We start from the raw sequence: 20,968 nt of genomic DNA on the forward strand, positions 1-20,968 counted from the left end.
CAGGAAGGGCATCCGGCATAAAATGTGTGTGAATTCAACATGCTAAATTAACGCTAGCTCACCTAGCTATAGTTAGCTTACTTTCGTGATTTACCTTTTATTTTACATGGTGTATATTTTTAATGGTTCTTCAGTTTATGGGTTCTTTAATAGATATCCACAGATAGTATCTAAGTTTGGGGTTTCCATTAGAAAGCATGTAGAGTCCAGAATTTGTCTTCCTATAGTAAGCTAGCAGGGTGAACTTTAGATAGATAAAACATATCACAGCTTCTGTTTCTAAAATAAAATAACCATATTTATAGCTTAGCCAACTAGCAATAATTTAGTTTTACAACAAATCTACAGACGAGGTAAACATATATTACAATCTTCCCCTGTATGAACATTTAGGTTTTAGAAGCTAACTCCTAAAATATTATGTAGTAACTATATTCTTGTATATGTTGTTTACTACCCTGATTGTGTAAATATCACTTATATACATACTGTCCATATTCTTGAGCCGCTTAGGTGGATAGGGAGAGTTCCCATGGGATAAAAAAGCTTTTCAACCACCATTCCTGGTTCTCAAGACCAGGCACCTAAGTGGCTCTACTCTCTTTTTAGATATTTAGATATACTTTTTTCTACCTTAGAAATGAAATGTATAATAGAAGATAAACCTTAATGAATTTTTATGCAGATCCACCTTGGATTTGCTGTGGTGATCCCGAGTGCGAAACGAGGAAGCAGCCAAAGGGACGTACTACTGGATGTGATTGTAAAAGTGAAACAAGAAAATAAAATGCTGTTAAAATCAATACAGTGTACTGTTTGGTTTGGTACTACAAGACAGATATCTAATGTTTGAGCTTTCTGTCAAATTGAAATTGTAAGTAAGGCATCTTTCATGCATGAGATGCAGGTTTGTGTCTCCTGATTAGGGTGGCCAGATGTCCTCCTTTTTGCCACAAATTCAGATGGTTTCCGGTGTTGTTACTGAATGGCCCTAGGCAGACAGCCAAGATATCAAAGGAGTGGCTTCAGGACAACTCTGTGAATGTCCTTGAGTGGCCCAGCCAGAGCCCAGATGTGAATCTGATTGAACATCTCTGGAGAGATCTGAAAATGGCTGTGCACCGACGCTCCCCATCCAACCTGATGGAGCTTGAGAGGTGCAGCAAAGAGGAATGGACCAAACTGCCCAAAGATAGTTGCACCAAGCTTGTGGCATCATATTCAAGAAGACTTGAAGCTGCAATTGGTGCCAAAGGTGCATCAACAAAGCATTGAGCAAAGTCTGTGATTTCTTAGTTTTTATTTTAATAAATTAGCAAAAAAAAATAAAAAAAATGTTCTCATGCTCTCATTATGGGGTTGTGTGAGTACAGTTTTGAGGGAAAAAAATGAATTTACTCCATTTTAGAATAAGGCTGTGACCTAACAAAATGTGGAAAAAGTGTAGTGCTGTGAATACTTTCTGGATGCACCGTAGGTCTTTCTCAGGAATCAGCACTAAACAAAAACTCAGATAACAAAAGAATAAATGCTTATGTTAAAAGTACAAAACAAAAGTACAAAAATCCCAAATGAAAGATTTGATACAACACAAGAAATGTGTTAACTTATATACTAAAGAAATATGGTAGATTTGAACCACTCAAACAACGTCCCCTGCTCCAATGGAATTGGTGAACTTTGATGATGTCATATTCGCTGTTAAAAATATCATATAACTGAATATTAAGATAAAAGTAATAAATGTAATAAATGGTGAAATAAGAGCTCATTTTCAAACCACAAAATTCTGCATGAATGACTTGCCAGCTGATCCTGGGTTATAGTGACATATTTAAATGCCTATCTTATATACAGTTGTATGCAAATGTTTGAGCACCCCTGATAATTTTCATGGTTTTCCTTTATAAATTATTGGTTGTCTCGATCAGAACTTTCAGTTATATACATCATATAGCAGACGAACACACTGCTATTTGAGAAGTGAAATGAAGTTTCTAGTATTTACAGAAAGTGTGTAATAATCATTTAAAAAAAAATCAGGCAGGTGCATAAATTTGGGAACCACAACAGAAAAAAAAAAAAAAAAAAAATCAGTATTTAGTAGATCCTCCTTTTGCAGAAATAACAGCCTGTCAATGCTTCCTATAGTTTCCAATTAGAGTCAGGATTCTGGTTGAAGGTATTTTGGACCATTTTTCTTTACAAAACATCTTAGGTTTGTTGGTTTCTGAGCATGGACAGCCCGCTTAAAGTCACACCACAGATTTTCAATAATAGTGCTGAGATGGCCATTCCAGAACTTTGTACTTGTCCTTGAGAACAATGTTCCTGAATAAGTGACCAAGTTGAAGTAATGCCGGGGCTGGATCTTTGAACAAGATAACGACCCTAAACACTGCTCAAAATCTACTAAGGCATTCATGTATTGTAGAGGAACAAGTACAATGTTCTGGAATGGTCATCTCAGTCCCCAGACCTGAATATTATTGAAAATCTGTGGTGTGATTTTAAGCGGGCTGTCCATGCTCGGAAACCAACAAACCTGAGATGTTTAATAAAGAAGAATGGTCCAAGCATTTAGAGGAGAATCTACTAAATATTGATATATTTTGTTCTGTTGGGGTGCCCAAATTTATGCACCTGCCTAATTTTGTTTAAATAATTATTGCACACTTTCTGTAAATACTAGAAACTTCATTTCACTTCTCAAATATCAGTGTGTCTGTCTGCTATATGATATATTTAACTGAAATTTCTGATCCAGACAACCAATGATTTATTTAAAATTATCAAGGGTGCCCAAACTGTTGCATACAACTGTATAAATTTTGATTTAATTTTGTGATGCAGCTGTTTGTCCATATGATGTTCCACATTTCATGTCCTTACTCTTTATGGGGTGATTAAATTTGTGATATTTTGTTTTAATTATATATATTTTTACCACAATAGAATTCAAAGGAAAATCATTTTTATTTATCATCAGTAAAAAATGCATCAGACTAAAATAACAAAACAATAAAACAAACAAGAAAAAAAAACACAAATGATTCATACATGAGCCCTTACTTGCCAAAGAGTTTTATTTTGAAATACAGATGAGAAATATATTAAGATACAACTGGGATATCAACATAACCTATGGAATGTAAACAATAAATGCAATTAAATTATATAGAACACAAACCGCAATATCAAACAACGCAACAATATAGGTTTTGCTTTGAGGAAAAGAAATAAATAAGTTTTTTTTAATTTAAAAAGTTACTAAAGCGGCTTGTGGTCATAAAAATGCATCTGTAGTCTCACGGGAGCAGGTCGAGCTGATTTAATGACAAAAAATAAATACATTTTGCTCATTTGATTTTACCTGCTGCTGAGAAATACAGCTAGCTGGCTAGCTAATGTGCAATAGCCACAAAACATTGGACCTATAAACACAACACATTGTCATCAAGGCATCAAAGTAAATGATAATAAAAATCAACAGTCCGTGAGATCTACAAAAGCAACAGCTTTAGTGACTTAAAGCTAATTCTTGATGACAGAACAGTAAAAAACCTCACAACGTGTTAGCATTCACTTTTGGTTGTGTTTTTTTTATCACTTGTTAGGTTTTTTTTTTTTTAAACCACAGAAGAATAATGTGTGCTGAATCTGTCTTTTACTGTTTTGCAAAAATATTATAAAATGTTTATTACGCCAACAAGGCTGCAGCTAAAGCTGCAGGTGCTCTGTGTTGATGTTAGCAAAGCTAAGGTTTGATAAAACATATTGTTTATGACGCGTTGTGGCTAACTGAAAATAAGTTGTGTGTTGATGTGAAAACTCAATGTCTTTCTTTGTTGCTGTTGTGTTGGCCATCTTAACAGCACACTGACAACAGTAAAGCAACAGTAAATCATAATTTCTTTCTAATTTCAATTTTCAACATTTGTCACATAAAAAAACAATAAATAAAAAAGAAAAAGTGTGAAGCCATCAACATATTAATAAAACAATTATTAATTATTATTATTAATAATTATCAATAAAATTATTAATACTAATAATAACATATGCTAAAATATTAGCCCTAGCTATTAGCTGCTCAACTGGAAACTTACTTTAACAATCCTGGTAGCTATGGCTACAGTTGTTCCTTTTTTAAAAACTGTGCAGTTGATAAAGAAGCAGCTTTGTGATAGAATTTTAGAAATAATAACATTTTGTAAGATTCTTCTTCATTTTGAGCTTTTCAGCAAGCAGGATGGAGGATGGAGCACGAACAAGCAAAACCACTGCAGCGGACGTAGTACACAAAAACGTTTGCAGTGGTCGCAAACTCATTCTTCCACAATACCGTGAACACACAATAAGAGTGTCTATTAGCAGTTGTGGCTAAAGGCTAATCTCGGTGTGAGCTCTTTGAATCGGTACTATGGTCAGCTTTGGTAACTGTAGACTGTAAAGTTGATTATATATATATATATATATATATATATATATATATATATATATATATATATATATATATATATATATATATATATACACACTCGGGAGGAGCTCGGAGTTGAGCCGCTGCTCGGGCATCTTTTGCGGATGCCCCCTGGACGCCTCGGTGGAGAGGTGTTCCAGGCACGTCCCATTGGGAGGAGGCCCAGGACACGCTGGAGGGACTACATCTCTCGGCTAGCTTGGGAACGCCTTGGGGTTCCCCCGGAGGAGCTGGGGGAGGTGTGTGTGGATCGGGAGGTCTGGGCGGCTTTGCTTGAGCTGCTGCCCCCGCGACCCGACTCCGGATAAAGCGGAAGAAAATGGATGGATATATATATATATATATATATATATATATATATATATATATATATATATATATATATATATATATATATATATATATATATATATATATATATATATATATATATATATGTGTGTGTGTGTGTGTGTGTGTGTGTGTGTGTGTGTGTCTGTGTGTACATACTTTTTTTTTGATACAATATTTGATACTATATGCAATTTAGCCAAAATATTTGCCTAAAATTTGCAGGAGCTGTGCAATCAAATGGCTTAAGCTTGAAATCAATCAAATAATCAATCAGCAAGAGAAGACAGTGATGTAAATGTATGAAGATATTAATTCCACAAAGATTACTGCTGCTATGTATGTGAGATTCAAAAAAAAAAACACAACAACAACAAAAAAAAACAAAAACAAACAAGAAACAAAACAAAACATAAAACAGTGTCCAGAAAACCCATACTTTTGGGCAAAGTGTAAAACAAAAGCTGTCAAATGATATATGGGACGTTTTTTAACATATGTGAGCACAAAGCAAACAGACGACTGCTCAACAGTGAGAGTATTCTCTATAAGTGGGTATACAACAGTATACAGCAGGTACAAGGTCAGTAATAAAATAAGACAAAAAAACACAACAAAACAGAGAAGTCAGCTAAAACTGGACGAACACTGAGCAGCGCTACAACTGCTTGGATAAGAAATGCAATATGCACAAAGTTAGTTTAATTTACCTGTCTGCACCTACACAGGAACCAAAAAGCTAACATTCTAAGCCTCTGTGACTTCATCGGGATGCTGTGGTGTAAATAAAGTGGATCCGTTGTCACAGATTTACTTAGATCTGGTCTTCTGGATGAATTTAGCCCTGCAGTAAAACCTGTCTCTACTCTCTACTGAAACAGATAGACGGCTAAAGATGGGCAGGCGTCGACCCTCAAAGCTCGGAGAGTCTGCGCCGCTGGAGGAGGACGAGCTGATGGAGGAAGAGGAGGTGTAGCCTTCCTCACACAGGGACTCGGCTGAGGAGCAGCGCTGAAGGTCGGGGAGGCCGCTAATGGACACAGGAGGCTCCTGGGGGAAGTGGTAGGGGAGATTGGGGTTTTTTGAGGTGGGACACCTGGTGTTGGTGGAATCTGTTGCAGTATAGAAGTCTAGAGCTGAATTGCTGCTCTCGTTTGCCAAATCGGTGACACCGGAGAAAGGATAGAAGCAATGCTTCAGTGGGCCCGGCTCTGGGAACAGAGGGGAGAGGAGCTCGGGGCTGCCTATGGAGGAGGGAGAAGGGGACACAGACGAGGCCCGGGTGAAGAGGAGTGAGGAAGGCCGTGTCTCTTCAGCTGGTTGGACACTTTGGGGTAAAGAAGAGAAGCCTGCAAAGCTGACACTGTGATGAAGCAGAGGAGGCCTCAGCTTCTGCGGCGACGCAGTGGTGTGGAGCTCATCAGCATTGTGGATGAAGTGGCAGCGGGCACCATAAGGGCAAAAACCGATGGTGTGGAAGGTGCGGCATGGCTCCGTCTTGTACTTGGGATGCCGGCTGAGGCCTCGTAGTTCGTCTAAGCCGTGGGCGAACTGACATTTGGCGCCGTACTTACAAGCCCCGCTTTCCTCGTAGGTTCGGCAGAGTTCGGTTTTATAGCGAGTGGAGATGTGAGGGGTGGGAGTCAGGGGTTTGGTGGCAGAGGAGGGTGAGGTGGGGGAGAAAGAGCTTTTGCTGAGACAGAGGCCAGGCGGAGGGACCAGCAGCGATGGTGTCACGTTCGCGGTTTTCTCCACTCTGCCGCACACCTTGCTCTCGATCATGCTGACTGAGCGATCACCTCTAAAGGGGATGTGGCTGAGCAAGGAGCGAGGGAGCTGGTTTTCCCTGTTCCACTGCTGGACGGAGGGCACGCTGAGCCCCCAGCAGACTGCGTCTGTCACATCACAGCCGCTGCTGTTGAATTTGGAGTTGGGGAGAGTGACCGGACAGAAGGAATGGTGACGTTGGAAGCCCACGACTCTTTGACTGTGTGACTGCTGCTGCTGCTCCTGCGAGATGGTTCCATCTGTCGCCTCCAGGGCGCGGAAACTCTGACACATAAAGAGAGGTAAGAAGAACAGATGTGAATATTCGGCTTTTCTGCAGCGCTGATGCACAACTGGGAATGCAGCTGAAGATATTTGAAAGATCCAGCTAAAGTTACCAGGCTGCTGGTGGGGGGGGATCAATATCATGATTTGGTTCCTCATCAGTTTGACACAATAGCATCATCAGGTCACTCCGTTGAAGTCAGCACTGCTGACTGCACCGCTGCTGCTCAGCTATGTTGGACGTGCTTCAGCATTTTGTTACATTTAGACTCGATGATGAGGAGTGTGGACAGCAAACAATATAATTGTTTGGCTTTTTTAACTTCTGAAGAACTGTCTCTGTGTAACTGACTATCCCACGAGGAACTAACTCAGGATGGTAAGTGAGCTCCCCGTGGTACAGTCAGTTCCAGAAAAACAGTTCTTCAGAAGTTAAAAAAAAACAAACTCAAAGCAGTGGTGTGGCACATCGCTGCCCCCACCACACTACAGAATCATGTTGGGTCCTGAATAGCAACTGTCTGGTTCACCAACTGCTGGAATTGTCCCTGTCACATGTCAGCAAGTCAACCAGAATTTATTCTTTTTTACTTATTTTATTCAGCCTGGTTAACACTTGTTGAATGTATTTTTTAATGCTTGTTTGTGAACACAGTACTAATTACAACATAGCCAGAAGTATGATTGACTGTAAATCCCAGCAAAATAAGGCAATAATAGGAGTGCGCCCCCTATGGTGGTTTGTAGGTGACTATATGCAACAGGGAAAATTGCATTTTAGCCAACGAGTGTAGGAAAAAAGTCAGACAACTAGTAACAAGTAATATTATAAAGGAATGCTAATCCAAACCCATCTGAGAAAACCTCGTGCCTTTATCCATGAATCTTGTATTTGCCAATATTTACTTCTTAACAAGCAAAAACAGATGAATGTAAATGTGCCTTTTGTCTGTTCTGCAACTGAACGCATCTACAGGCAGCAGAGCAGGCTCGGACTGATAATCTGTGATTTTGGGCATTTGCACGGTGGGCCGCTGCACATTTAGACATGCGTGGGCCGGCCCTCCCATATTTATAGAGATTATGGAAATATACAGTGTTCTTGAACCACGCTGCTGTCAACACGAGGAAAGTCCGTGATCGGTGAAGCTACAGCATTTAATCGGTGCAGCTGCAGAGCCACTTCCTGCATTTGTGTCAAAATAAAAGTTCTGTAGTGTTTCATACATGGCGCTGTCTTATTCTAGGTTTCAGTTTTGTTTCCGTTTGATCACACAATGAAGACTTACATCGAGCACAATGACTGACATGACCAACAGTCAATGACAATGGAGAAGCATACAGGGTGGCCAATCAGATTGCAGGAAGAACAGGCGGCCGCTCCCACCCCTGTGAATGGACTGAGTCCTCGGTGCCTGGACTACTCCCCGCTCTTCTACTGATACAAGGTTGAAATAGTTTATTTTATCTTAATTAACTGTGCTTTACTTTTGTTAATCTTTAAATGCAACAGCTACAGACTTCAGCTCCTTAATTTGCTGCTGTGTGAATCCTAGCAGTGGTTACACATTACCTCTCTCTCTCTCTCTCACTCACACACACACTTTGGAGACACAAAAACTTTTTTTTCGCTTGTATGCATTTGCTTCCGTTTTGTCAGACCCAGCGCCAGAAAAAAAAAATATTAAGGGGGCGATGAGTTTATCACAGGGGGTGGGGTCCCCCCCCCCAAAAAAAATAGTGCGCACCGGAGGAGACGTGCGCTCCTGGAAAGCTTGTGTATTTACGCTGCACCGTTGTAAGAGACTGACTAAGAGTGAAGAGTGATGACAGTATTTTTTTAAAATTATTATTTGAACGTATAGACGCTCGGTCAAGTGATCTCCTGCATACCACAGAGCCGGTGTTCTGTCGAGATGAGGTGCGCCAACTTTCGACACACTAAGCTGTGATGTACCTTGGCATTGTCCAATAGGAACGACGCGTCGGGCCAAAACACGGAAGACTCGTGGCAGAAACCACTGATCTGTACAAAATGGATTGGACCAATCCAATTGGTGCAGAAAACCACTGATCTGTACAAACATTAATGTGTGACAGGACTGCTCATTTATAGAGCAGTTTTATAGAGCAGTTTTCTGAAGAAAAATCATTTTTGTTGTTGTTACCTCAAAATTTCTGATTACTGTTAAAAAAAGTTTAGAACACTTGTAATTAAAATAGGTAAATAAATCAATAAATGGTTCTTTAGAAACCTTTCATCTGTATTTAAAACCACCTGTTATTTCAGATTAGATAATTTCTTGTTTAACATAAGGAACCTCAGACATTTATTTTTAGACAAAAAAATTACATGGAAACTTGTATATTTTTTTGAAGTCTGGTAGATTATTTATATCTTATTTCAACCAGAAAAACAAACACTAAATGAATACAAGTGTTTATTATAAATGCAAAGGAAATAATTTAACAATGACTGCAGTGTGATTGTAAAGTAGGATTTCTGTGACATAAACCTCATGATGTTTTATGTATGTACACTCAACACAAATATAAACGCAACACTTTTGGTTTTGCTCCCATTTTGTATGAGATGAACTCAAAGATCTAAAACTTTTTCCACATACACAATATCACCATTTCCCTCAAATATTGTTCACAAACCAGTCTAAATCTGTGATAGTGAGCACTTCTCCTTTGCTGAGATAATCCATCCCACCTCACAGGTGTGCCATACCAAGATGCTGATTAGACACCATGATTAGTGCACAGGTGTGCCTTAGACTGGCCACAATAAAAGGCCACTCTGAAAGGTTCAGTTTTGTTTTATTAGGGGGGGATACCAGTCAGTATCTGGTGTGACCACCATTTGCCTCATGCAGTGCAACACATCTCCTTCGCATAGAGTTGATCAGGTTGTCAATTGTCGCCTGTGGAATGTTGGTCCACTCCTCTTCAATGGCTGTGCGATGTTGCCAGATATTGGCAGGAACTGGTACACGCTGTCGTATACGCCGGTCCAGAGCATCTGAAGTTATTGTACTTGGCCCCACCAATCTTAGAAGCATGGTGTCTAACCAGATCTTTACTCTGGATGGCATTTCCCTGACCTTCTAGTGATACTGTGAGAAATCTTGGAGTCATTTTTTTGATCAGGATATGTCATTCAAAGCGCATATTAAACAAATATGTAGGACTGCCTTTTTGCATTTACGCAATATCTCTAAAATCAGAAAGGTCTTGTCTCAGAGTGATGCTGAAAAACTAATTCATGCATTTATTTCCTCTAGGCTGGACTATTGTAATTCATTATTATCAGGTTGTCCTAAAAGTTCCCTAAAAGCCTTCAGTTAATTCAAATGCTGCAGCTAGAGTACTGACGGGGACTAGCAGGAGAGAGCATATCTCACCCATATTGGCCTCTCTTCATTGGCTTCCTGTTAATTCTAGAATAGAATTTTAAAATTCTTCTTCTTACTTATAAGGTTTTGAATAATCAGGTCCCATCTTATCTTAGGGACCCTCGTAGTACCATATTACCCCATTAGAGCGCTTCGCTCTCAGACTGCAAGCTACTGTAGTTCCTAGGGTTTGTAAGAGTAGAATGGGAGGCAGAGCCTTCAGCTTTCAGGCTCCTCTCCTGTGGAACCAGCTCCCAATTCAGATCAGGGAGACAGATACCCTCTCTACTTTTAAGATTAGGCTTAAAACTTCCTTTTGCTAAGGCTTATAGTTAGGGCTGATCAGGTGACCCTGGACTATCCCTTGGTTATGCTGCTTTAGACGTAGACTGTGGGGGGGTTCCCATGGTGCACTGTTTCTTTTCTCTTTTTGCTCTGTATGCATCACTCCGCATTAATCATTAGTGATCGATCTCTGCCCCCCTCCACAGAATGTCTTTTTCCTGGTTCTTTCCCTCAGCCCCAACCAGTCTCAGCAGAAGACTGCCCCTCCCTGAGCCTGGTTCTGCTGGAGGTTTCTTCCTGTTAAAAGGGAGTTTTCCTTCCCACTGTAGCCAAGTGCTTGCTCACAGGGGGTCGTTTTGACCGTTGGGGTTTTTCATAATTATTGTATGGCCTTGCCTTACAATATAAAGTGCCTTGGGGCAACTGTTTGTTGTGATTTGGCGCTATATAAAAAAAAAGTTGATTGATTGATTGATCCCAAACATGCTCAATGGGTGACATGTCTGGTGAATATGCCAGCCATGCAAGAACTGGGACATTTTCAGCTTCCAAGAATTGTGTACAGATCCTTGCAACATGGGGCCGTGCATTATCCTGCTGCAACATGAGGTGATGTTCTTGGATGTATGGCACAACAATGGGCCTCATGATCTCGTCACAGTATCTCTGTGCATTCAAAATGCCATCATGAAAATGCACCTGTGTTCTTCGTCCATAACAGACGCCTGCCCATACCATAACTGCCAAATTCTCTAAAACGCCTTTGGAGACAGCTTATGGTAGAGAAATGAACATTCAATACACGAGCAACAGCTCTGGTTGACATTCCTGCTGTCAGCATGCCAATTGCACGCTCCCTCAAATCTTGCAACATCTGTGGCATTGTGCTGTGTGATAAAACTGCACCTTTCAGAGTGGCCTTTTATTGTGGGCAGTCTACGGCACACCTGTGCACTAATATTTTCATTAGTTACTTCATCCAAACCATCAACATGTTTATTAGACCCCATTCATACCAGGCTGCTCAAGGAAGCCCTACCATTATTTAATGCTTTGATCTTAAATATGATCAATCTATCTTTGTTAGTTGGCTATGTACCACAGGCTTTTAAGGTGGCAGTAATTAAACCATTACTTAAAAAGCCATCACTTGACCCAGCTATCTTAGCTAATTATAGGCCAATCTCCAACCTTCCTTTTCTCTCAGAAATTCTTGAAAGGGTAGTTGTAAAACAGCTAACTGATCATCTGCAGAGGAATGGTCTATTTGAAGAGTTTCAGTCAGGTTTTAGAATTCATCATAGTACAGAAACAGCATTAGTGAAGGTTACAAATGATCTTCTTATGGCCTCGGACAGTGGACTCATCTCTGTGCTTGTTCTGTTAGACCTCAGTGCTTGCTTTTGATACTGTTGACCATAACATTTTATTACAGAGATTAGAGCATGCCATAGGTATTAAAGGCACTGCGCTGCAGTGGTTTGAATCATATTTGTCTAATAGATTACAATTTGTTCATGTAAATGGGGAATCTTCTTCACAGACCTAAAGTTAATTATGGAGTTCCACAAGGTTCTGTGCTAGGACCAATTTTATTCACTTTATACATGCTTCCCTTAGGCAGTATTATTAGATGGTATTGCTTAAATTTCATTGTTACGCAGATGATACCCAGCTTTATCTATCCATGAAGCCAGAGGACACACACCAATTAGCTAAACTGCAGGATTGTCTTACAGACATAAAGACATGGATGACCTCTAATTTCCTGCTTTTAAACTCAGATAAAACTGAAGTTATTGTACTTGGCCCCACAAATCTTAGAAACATGGTGTCTAACCAGATCCTTACTCTGGATGGCATTACCCTGACCTCTAGTAATACTGTGAGAAATCTTGGAGTCATTTTTGATCAGGATATGTCATTCAAAGCGCATATTAAACAAATATGTAGGACTGCTTTTTTGCATTTACGCAATATCTCTAAAATCAGAAAGGTCTTGTCTCAGAGTGATGCTGAAAAACTAATTCATGCATTTATTCCTCTAGGCTGGACTATTGTAATTCATTATTATCAGGTTGTCCTAAAAGTTCCCTAAAAGCCTTCAGTTAATTCAAAATGCTGCAGCTAGAGTACTGACGGGGACTAGAAGGAGAGAGCATATCTCACCCATATTGGCCTCTCTTCATTGGCTTGCCTGTTAATTCTAGAATAGAATTTAAAATTCTTCTTCTTACTTATAAGGTTTTGAATAATCAGGTCCCATCTTATCTTAGGGACCTCGTAGTACCATATCACCCCAATAGAGCGCTTCGCTCTCAGACTGCAGGCTTACTTGTAGTTCCTAGGGTTTGTAAGAGTAGAATGGGAGGCAGAGCCTTCAGCTTTCAGGCTCCTCTCCTGTGGAACCAGCTCCCAATTCAGATCAGGGAGACAGGACACCCTCTCTACTTTAAGATTAGGCTTAAAACTTTCCTTTTTGCTAAAGCTTATAGTTAGGGCTGGATCAGGTGACCCTGAACCATCCCTTAGTTATGCTGCTATAGACGTAGACTGCTGGGGGGTTCCCATGATGCACTGTTTCTTTCTCTTTTTGCTCTGTATGCACCACTCTGCATTTAATCATTAGTGATCGATCTCTGCTCCCCTCCACAGCATGTCTTTTTCCTGGTTCTCTCCCTCAGCCCCAACCAGTCCCAGCAGAAGACTGCCCCTCCCTGAGCCCGGTTCTGCTGGAGGTTTCTTCCTGTTAAAAGGGGAGTTTTTCCTTCCCACTGTAGCCAAGTGCTTGCTCACAGGGGGTCGTTTTGACCGTTGGGGTTTTACATAATTATTGTATGGCCTTGCCTTACAATATAAAGCGCCTTGGGGCAACTGTTTGTTGTGATTTGGCGCTATATAAAAAAATTGATTGATTGATTGATTGATTAATCATGGTGTCTAATCAGCATCTTGATATGGCACACCTGTGAGGTGGGATGGATTATCTCAGCAAAGGAGAAGTGCTCACTATCACAGATTTAGACTGGTTTGTGAACAATATTTGAGGGAAATGGTGATATTGTGTATGTGGAAAAAGTTTTAGATCTTTGAGTTCATCTCATACAAAATGGGAGCAAAACCAAAAGTGTTTCGTTTATATTTTTGTTGAGTGTGTATATATATAGTCATTTAAACTTGTAATTTCATCAAAATAAGTAATTGCCTTTAATGTTATCAGGACGCCCCCTCGTGGCGCCGGGTCCACGTTTTGTACTATGATCAAGGTGAAATGACAGTGAAAGTGTGTGTTTAGGTGTGTGTTCATGGGTTTAGGTGTATAGTATTTGTTCATTGGGGGTTCGGTATGGACGGGTGGGTGTGCGTGTTTGGGGGTGGATTCGTTGGGCCAATAGTGGGCTGGTCCAGAGGAAAAAATGCCAGGGCCGAAATTTGTTCCCAGTCCGACCCTGCGGCAGAGTGTCTGTCTTTCTGCTGCTCAGAGGTCCATCTATTTTCCCAGTGTTGGAATGTTGGCAGCTGGAAGTTGTGGTCGCGACTTCAGTTTGGCATACTGACTGTATGGCGTCATTGGCAAAGACTAATTTGCAGTTAGGGACCTGCCGGTGTGATGTATAGAACTGGGCAGTTCTCCCTACTTCTCTCATCAATTATTTACCTGACAATTACATTCCCAACCTTAAAAAAATCATGTCACTTGCCCCACTAACTATCTACCCACCTGCTCATTTGTAAAACCAAGCTAACCCACTCAAATACCAAGTCACCCCATTGAACTGAAGAACAATGACAATGTAATGAGTATAACTTGTCAAAAGCATAATTATTGTCAAAGTTGTTAACGAACATACATTAATCTTGTTGCTCTTCTTCCACTCTGGGACAATGTATATGCAGGTCTTTAATATTATTGTATCGTGGTTTTCAACCAGTTGAAAATAAATGTGCATTGGACACCGTTGTTTACTGTCATGAACTGTAGTAAATAAACACATTTTGTTCATCTATAAATTAGCAGAACAAATTACAGGAGTTAAAGCAACTGAAGTACAATCTTTATATAAGATGAATATATGTATATGACAGTTGCACATGTTTGGCATAAAAGAAAACATTGTTTTCTGTGTTACAACATAAATACACTTATTTAGCATTACTGCGTGTTGTTTAATGTACAACAAGCAAAAGGAAAATAATAGGTGAACTATGTTCTCCACCTTCACACTTGGTGACTGTCACTTATTCACCTAGTCAGATGGGCGACTTGGCAGGTGAAACTGGTTTTGGGGGTGACATGGTTATTGGGGCAACCTGAGTGGATCTCTGAAGGATAGCCACTGCCTTTCATTTATGGCATGAAACATGAATTACTTGGCAATTTTTGTTTGTGGCTGTTTTATGGTTTTATATGTTTTTTCAGAATCACTGGTAAAAGGTTACCGCTGTAATAACACACAGGTTAAAGGTGTTGCCACTTTAGATTTTTCACAGTGTTTACAAAATATGGTATTTCATGAAACTGAAGTAGTATAAAGTAACAGATATTCAGTTGAATGAACGGCAGTGTGATGAAGTGTGCTTGTTTTCAGAGCAAAAGGTTCCTGGTTGAACACCAAACCTGCCTGTTCTCCAGTTATTTTGGGAAGTGCAGCCAGTGTTAAACTTGTGCCAAAATTAACAAAGAGAGAGAGAAAACAATTACTACTACATCAGTTCAACCTTTTAGTAAATAAATTTCCAAATGTATTTGGATGTGTTTTGAATGGAATCTCTGTCAAACTGGTGTTCCTCTATCTGGAATGACACCATCAGTGCAGGCCACCAAATTTAGGAATCCGGGTTACAAAAACTTATTAGAGGTCATATGGACACTCTAAGAAATAAATTTAATTGATAAACTTTTTTCCACATAGCATGTCAATTAAGTGCAAAACAATATTGTAGTTGAAATGAATATTAATCAAATTAACGTTATTACTTAAATCCCGAAAATTAACAATTGAAAGTATATTGAAATAATAGTATTAATTACACTTAAAACCCTGTGTTTCATTTCTTAGAGTTGTATGTTAGAAACAATTACATCTTATTAATATTTGCCTCTAATTTCTAACTTGTCTAAGTGGTTTTCATCTATCTGGAATAAAACTGGGTTTATTTGCTGTATTCTTTGTAATGGTTTACTTTGCATTTTATGTTTTGTTTTTTTTTTACAGTTTCAATCACAGTTGGTCAACTGTGTTTATTTGGTTCTGTGATGCTAATACTAGCATATACAGTATAATGTAGCAATTCCATTCGACAATTAGCTGAGTTTCTCAGTGTGTCCATTTGAGTTGTTGCTCTATTTTAACCCACATCGGTCAAAATTCTCGACTTCTTTCTAAAACGGCTTTTTTTTTTTTTATCAAACTGACCCTTTACGATTGTGCATTTATTTGAATATTAGGAAACACAAATTACAAATCCTTTGGCATGAATTCAATAGTAAAAATCTAAAGATTTTACCTTTAATTTGATTTTTTTTTTCTTGAACTATAAGGTAAATCTAGCACTGGCTTCATATACCTACCTCTAATCTTAAAATTATAAATTAAATCACATTTTAAAATATTTTCTATTTCATCATTGTCTCACCCATAAAACCTCCACAAATAAAAACATATAACCTTTGAGATGATATTTTATGGCTTGTAATTCTGTCAGCACATAAGAAAAGCCTTGAACCTTTAAAATGTGATGGTTTATGAAATCCCATTAAAAAAATAAGGTTATTCTCACATTTAAACTATATTCAATGAATGCTCCCAGTATGGGAGCCTCATTTTCATATCCGCCACAAAACTCATGCACTCTGAGCTTTTCATGACAGAAATACGGTCCTGTATTCGTAGCCACGGCCTTTGGTTTATGACCCAAAGAAGCTAAAGTTTAAACAACCATCAAACAGATTTTACAACACTAGCAGTTAAATTCCAAACCCACGTTGTAACAAGTTGTAAGATCTCTGCAGGAAATTTAACAAAATACTAACTGCTATTTCTTATCTGTAGGTCATTTGTGCAAAATATTTTGACATGACACGTTTTTCCTCACCTTGCAGAACTCCTCGTCCAGCTCCAGAAACGGTGTCATAAAGTCAGAGGGCATGGTTCCTGAGGAACCAGGAACCTGGTGTCTGATCCTGCAGTGGAGTCTCTTGGTCCAGAATCAGGTCTTTGATGTTACAATTTGAACTTCAGCAGACAGAAGCTGCTCCTTCCAGTGGAGAAGGATGGTGAGTTATTTCTGTTTATAATTATTTTTATGGAGTTATGTACATTAATTAAGAAGGGGTCGGGGATGGAGTTGTCAGAAAGAGAGTGTGACCCCAGAAAGTTTCTTGACCATCTGCTGGAATCTGCTTAAATAGTTAGGAAATCCTCCCACACCCCCACCCCAGCCGGTGGGGGCAGGACGGGCAGCATGTGTGTGTGTGTGTGTGTGTGTGTGTGGGTGTGTGGTGGGGGGAGAGGGGAGGCCCCTGCATAACAGTGCTGGGGAGCAGGGTGGGTACAGCAAAAAGAAGAGGAGGCTTCTCTTCCTTTTCATTACCAAATTCTTAAAAGGTGCATTCTTCTTTTTCAAAAGTTGGTCACATCACTTTGTGCAGCACTGATGAAGCGATAAAGAGATAATGTTAAGTTTGATGAGCATCAAAACACATTCATTCATTCATTCGAAGTGGGAGTCTGCAGGAGAAAATTTAACGCAATTTTGCATCCCGTTTACTGCTGTTTGCTGGAACCCTGACGATCAAGTTAATTCATTGTTTTCCTGTAACTTACGACGGATGCCAAACGAGGGGACTTTTGCAATCACAAAGACTAAAAAAAAAGAAATAAATCACATTTCTGACAGCTTGCATCCTTTATTTCAGGCAGTAAACTCATGAAATGCAAGTTTCCAAAGTCCAGCGCAGAACAACCACATCCTAGTTCAGTTCCTTCACGCACACCCAGCAGACCTGACAGTGTATGTGTGTGTGTGTGTGTGTGTGTGCTGGTTGGTGCTTCCCTGTAAAAATGCATTAACAAATAAACATGTTTCATCTGATTCATAGTTTGCCTGCCATTGGAGTGAGAGTGGACACATTTTGTCGACTCTCCTGTCAGTGCCACTTTGTGCTGTGCCCATTCAAAAAGGTTTCATTTTATTGAAATGCAAATTCTATCAGGATTGCTCAAAGCCATCAGCATGACAACATACTGACGGCTCCATCACCCAGGTAGCTGCTCACTCAATAACTCTGACCCCATTCAGACTGGGGCTGGTAATCCGATTCAAATCGGGTTCAAGCCAAATTGTGTTCATCCTCCACACATGTCCAAACTCAATCTGACTGAAACAAAATTTTGTGTGAGTAAAGTTTGACACACATGATTGTGCAAATGCATGAAAGGAAAATACTTGATTTGTGATTGTTCTTGTACCCGAATTACATTTTACAGCACTTTTTGTGGAACCACTGAACATGTTTCAGCTTCTCCACATACTCTCCATGTACTTTTGCAGACGTATATTCAGACATGTCCACTAATGCCTCGTTCACACAGAAATGGAACTTACCCAGTACGATCTTTTTCATTTTCATTTTTTTAAACATTTTCAGTAAATACAGCACCGTTACCAGAAATATTTGTGTTAAACTGGACTACTGAAAATATTGTTGTATACAGTGGGATAAAAAAGTATTTAGTCAGCCTCTGATTGTGCAAGTTCTCCTACTTAGAAAGATGAGAGAGGTCTGTAATTTTCAACATAGGTACACTTCAACTATGAGAGACAAAATAAAAAAAAAATAAAAAAAAAATCCAGAAAATCACATTGTAGGATTTTTAAAGAATTTATTTGTAAATTACGTTGGAAATTAAGTATTTGGTCACCGACAAACAAGCAAGATTTCTGGCTCTCACAGACCTGTAACTTCTTCTTTAAGAAGCTCTTCTGTCCTCCACCTGTTACCTGTATTAATGGCATCTGTTGGAACTCGTTATTTGTATAAAAGACACCTGTCCACAGCCTCAAACAGTCAGACTCCAAACTCAACCATGGCCAAGACCAAAGAGCTGTCAAAGGACACCAGGAAGAAAATTGTAGATGTGCATCAGGCTGGGAAGAGTGAATCTACAATAGTCAAGCAGGTTGGTGTGAATAAATCAACTGTGGGAGCAATTGTAAGAAAATGGAAGACATACAAGACCATTGATAATCTGCCTCGATCTGGGGCTCCATGCATGATCTTATCCCGTGGGGTCAAAATGATCATGAGAACGGTGAGCAAAAATCCCAGAATTACACGGAGGGACCTGATGAATGACCTGCAGAGAGCTGAGACCAAAGTAACAAAGGCTGCACACTACGCAGAGAGGGACTCAAATCCTGCAGTGCCAGGTGTGTCCCCCTGCTTAAGCCAGTACATGTCCAGGCCCGTCTGAAGTTTGCCAGAGAGCATATGGATGATCCAGAAGAGGATTGGGAGAATATCATGTGGTCAGATGAAACCAAAATAGAACATTTTGGTAAAAACTCAGCTTGTCATGTTTGGAGGAAGACGAATGCTGAGTTGCATTCCAAGAACACCATATCTACTGTGAAGCATGGGGGTGGAAACATCATGCTTTGGGGCTGTTTTTCTGCAAAGGGGACAGGATGAATGATCCGTGTTAAGGGAAGAATGAACGGGGCCATGTAGGGGTACAGACAACCCCCCCCCCCAGGACAAAACCCCCTGACAAAAGCCCCCTAGGACAAATCCCCCCTAGTAAAAGTGCATTCTAGGACAAAACCCCCTAGTTCATATGAAATTTTACTCAACAGAGTTTTGTCATGTGTGTTCCTCATAATATAGGTGAAACATATTGCAAGGGGTTCTTAATTGTCAAATGCCAAACAGTTATATGGAGTGGGTGTGAAACTACTCACCAAAGACGTAAGTGTCAGGGGCAAAAACAGTTATATGGAGTTCCATGGATATTCCTCATTTACGACAATGCTTCATCAGTGAAGAGGATCATTGTATTTGCAACTGATGAGGGCCTCAAAGATATATAAGACAAGATACTCTTAGTGGAGAAGAAAACAAATAGACAACAGCATTATTTTTATGTAGCTTTATTAAAATATAACAGCACCTCATACAATATTTCATAAAAAAAGATAGTTCACTTCCACCTCATAGAATGCCCTACTCCAGAAATGAATTCCTCCATTGTTTTCCTGTTGCTCACAAAGTCCATACACAGATTATGCAACCTCTCCTGCCTCTCCTTTGTTGCCCTTTTAACCTGTTTCCTGGGAGGCTCCCCAGTGGAGTCTCATAACAGTGCTGCTGTTGAAAGAGGCTGGTCCTTCTTATTGCAGTCAATCGTTTTCCAGATGGTTGGATGGTCATGGCCAACAAGCTCTTTGTATCCATGATTCCACGTTTCACACAGGTTGTTGGTGCGGGCCTGTCCATCCACTGGGACTTGATGCACATTCCAAAGATGAGGAGGAAATAGAGGTGGGATCCTCCTCATGCGTACTGGAGGTAGATATCCATCTGGTAGAACTGGTGGCTGGATGTGTCTGAAACCTCCTGATACATAGGTTACACTGAAGTAATCAACCAGACTGTCAAGTCCTTCTACATCAGGAATATTCCCCATAAGTTAGGCCATGCCACTGGTGACCTCTTCTTCAGGTAGAAATGCCAGTGCATTAAGCATACCACAGAAGTGCTTGACATCATCTGTCCTGTAGGCAATGACCAATCCTAGGCTCTGTATTTTTCACCAAGTGCTCTGTGCCAGGTGGTAGAAGCAGCCAGGGGATGTCACTGAGGCCCCAAAACACTCTGCACAGCATTTATCATTGCCTGCTCAAAGTCTGTGATGACATTTGTTGGATCTAGATTAAATCTGAGTTGATCACACTTATAAAGAATGGCCTGGAGAAATTCTTCATAGCATGATTGAGACTTCCCAGACAGGAATGGATATACACATGTGATGGCTGTGTTTCCAAGTGGGGCACAAATGACATACAACTGGTGGAATAACCTGGAGCTGTTGCGAATGTTCCATCCATAAACCAGGTAGAGGTCCGGCCTTTTTTTAATAAAGCTACATTAAAATATTGCTGTTGCCCATGTGTTTTTTTTTTTTTTTTTCTCCACTAAGAGTATCTTGCCTTATATATCTTTGAGGGGGTTTTGTCCTAGGGAGGTTTTGTCTTAGAGGGGTTTTATCCTAGGGGGGGTTTGTCCCAGGGGGGTTTTGTCCTAGGGGGTTTTGCCCTAGAGGAGTTTTATCATGTCCTACACCAATATCTTAAGGCAAAACCTCCTTCCATCAGTGAAAGCATTGAAGATGCAACATGCCTGGGTCTTCCAGCA

General features: G+C 40.0%; 1 protein-coding gene across 1 annotated transcript; it reads right to left on the minus strand.

The window, feature by feature from the left end:
• Window positions 1-5,408: 5,408 nt before the first annotated feature.
• LOC117509086 (mRNA decay activator protein ZFP36L1) lies at window positions 5,409-16,887 on the minus strand. Its single transcript, XM_034168883.1, has 2 exons — window positions 16,648-16,887; window positions 5,409-6,865 (listed from the first exon to the last, which is right to left on the minus strand). The coding sequence occupies exons 1-2, from the start codon at window positions 16,699-16,701 to the stop codon at window positions 5,624-5,626; spliced, it is 1,296 nt and encodes a 431-aa protein (XP_034024774.1). The 5' UTR covers window positions 16,702-16,887; the 3' UTR covers window positions 5,409-5,623.
• Window positions 16,888-20,968: the final 4,081 nt, after the last annotated feature.

Source organism: Thalassophryne amazonica, chromosome 4 (assembly GCF_902500255.1).
Source record: "Thalassophryne amazonica chromosome 4, fThaAma1.1, whole genome shotgun sequence".
In the NCBI taxonomy this organism is placed as follows: Eukaryota; Metazoa; Chordata; class Actinopteri; order Batrachoidiformes; family Batrachoididae; genus Thalassophryne; species Thalassophryne amazonica.

Bases quoted from the DNA above. Each gene is read 5' to 3' on its own strand.
- LOC117509086 (XM_034168883.1), bottom strand. From the start codon at position 16,701: ATGCCCTCTGACTTTATGACACCGTTTCTGGAGCTGGACGAGGAGTTC. The intron at 6,866-16,647 runs GTGAGGAAAAAC...TTTATGTGTCAG, and splicing joins TGGACGAGGAGTTCTGCAAG to AGTTTCCGCGCCCTGGAGGC.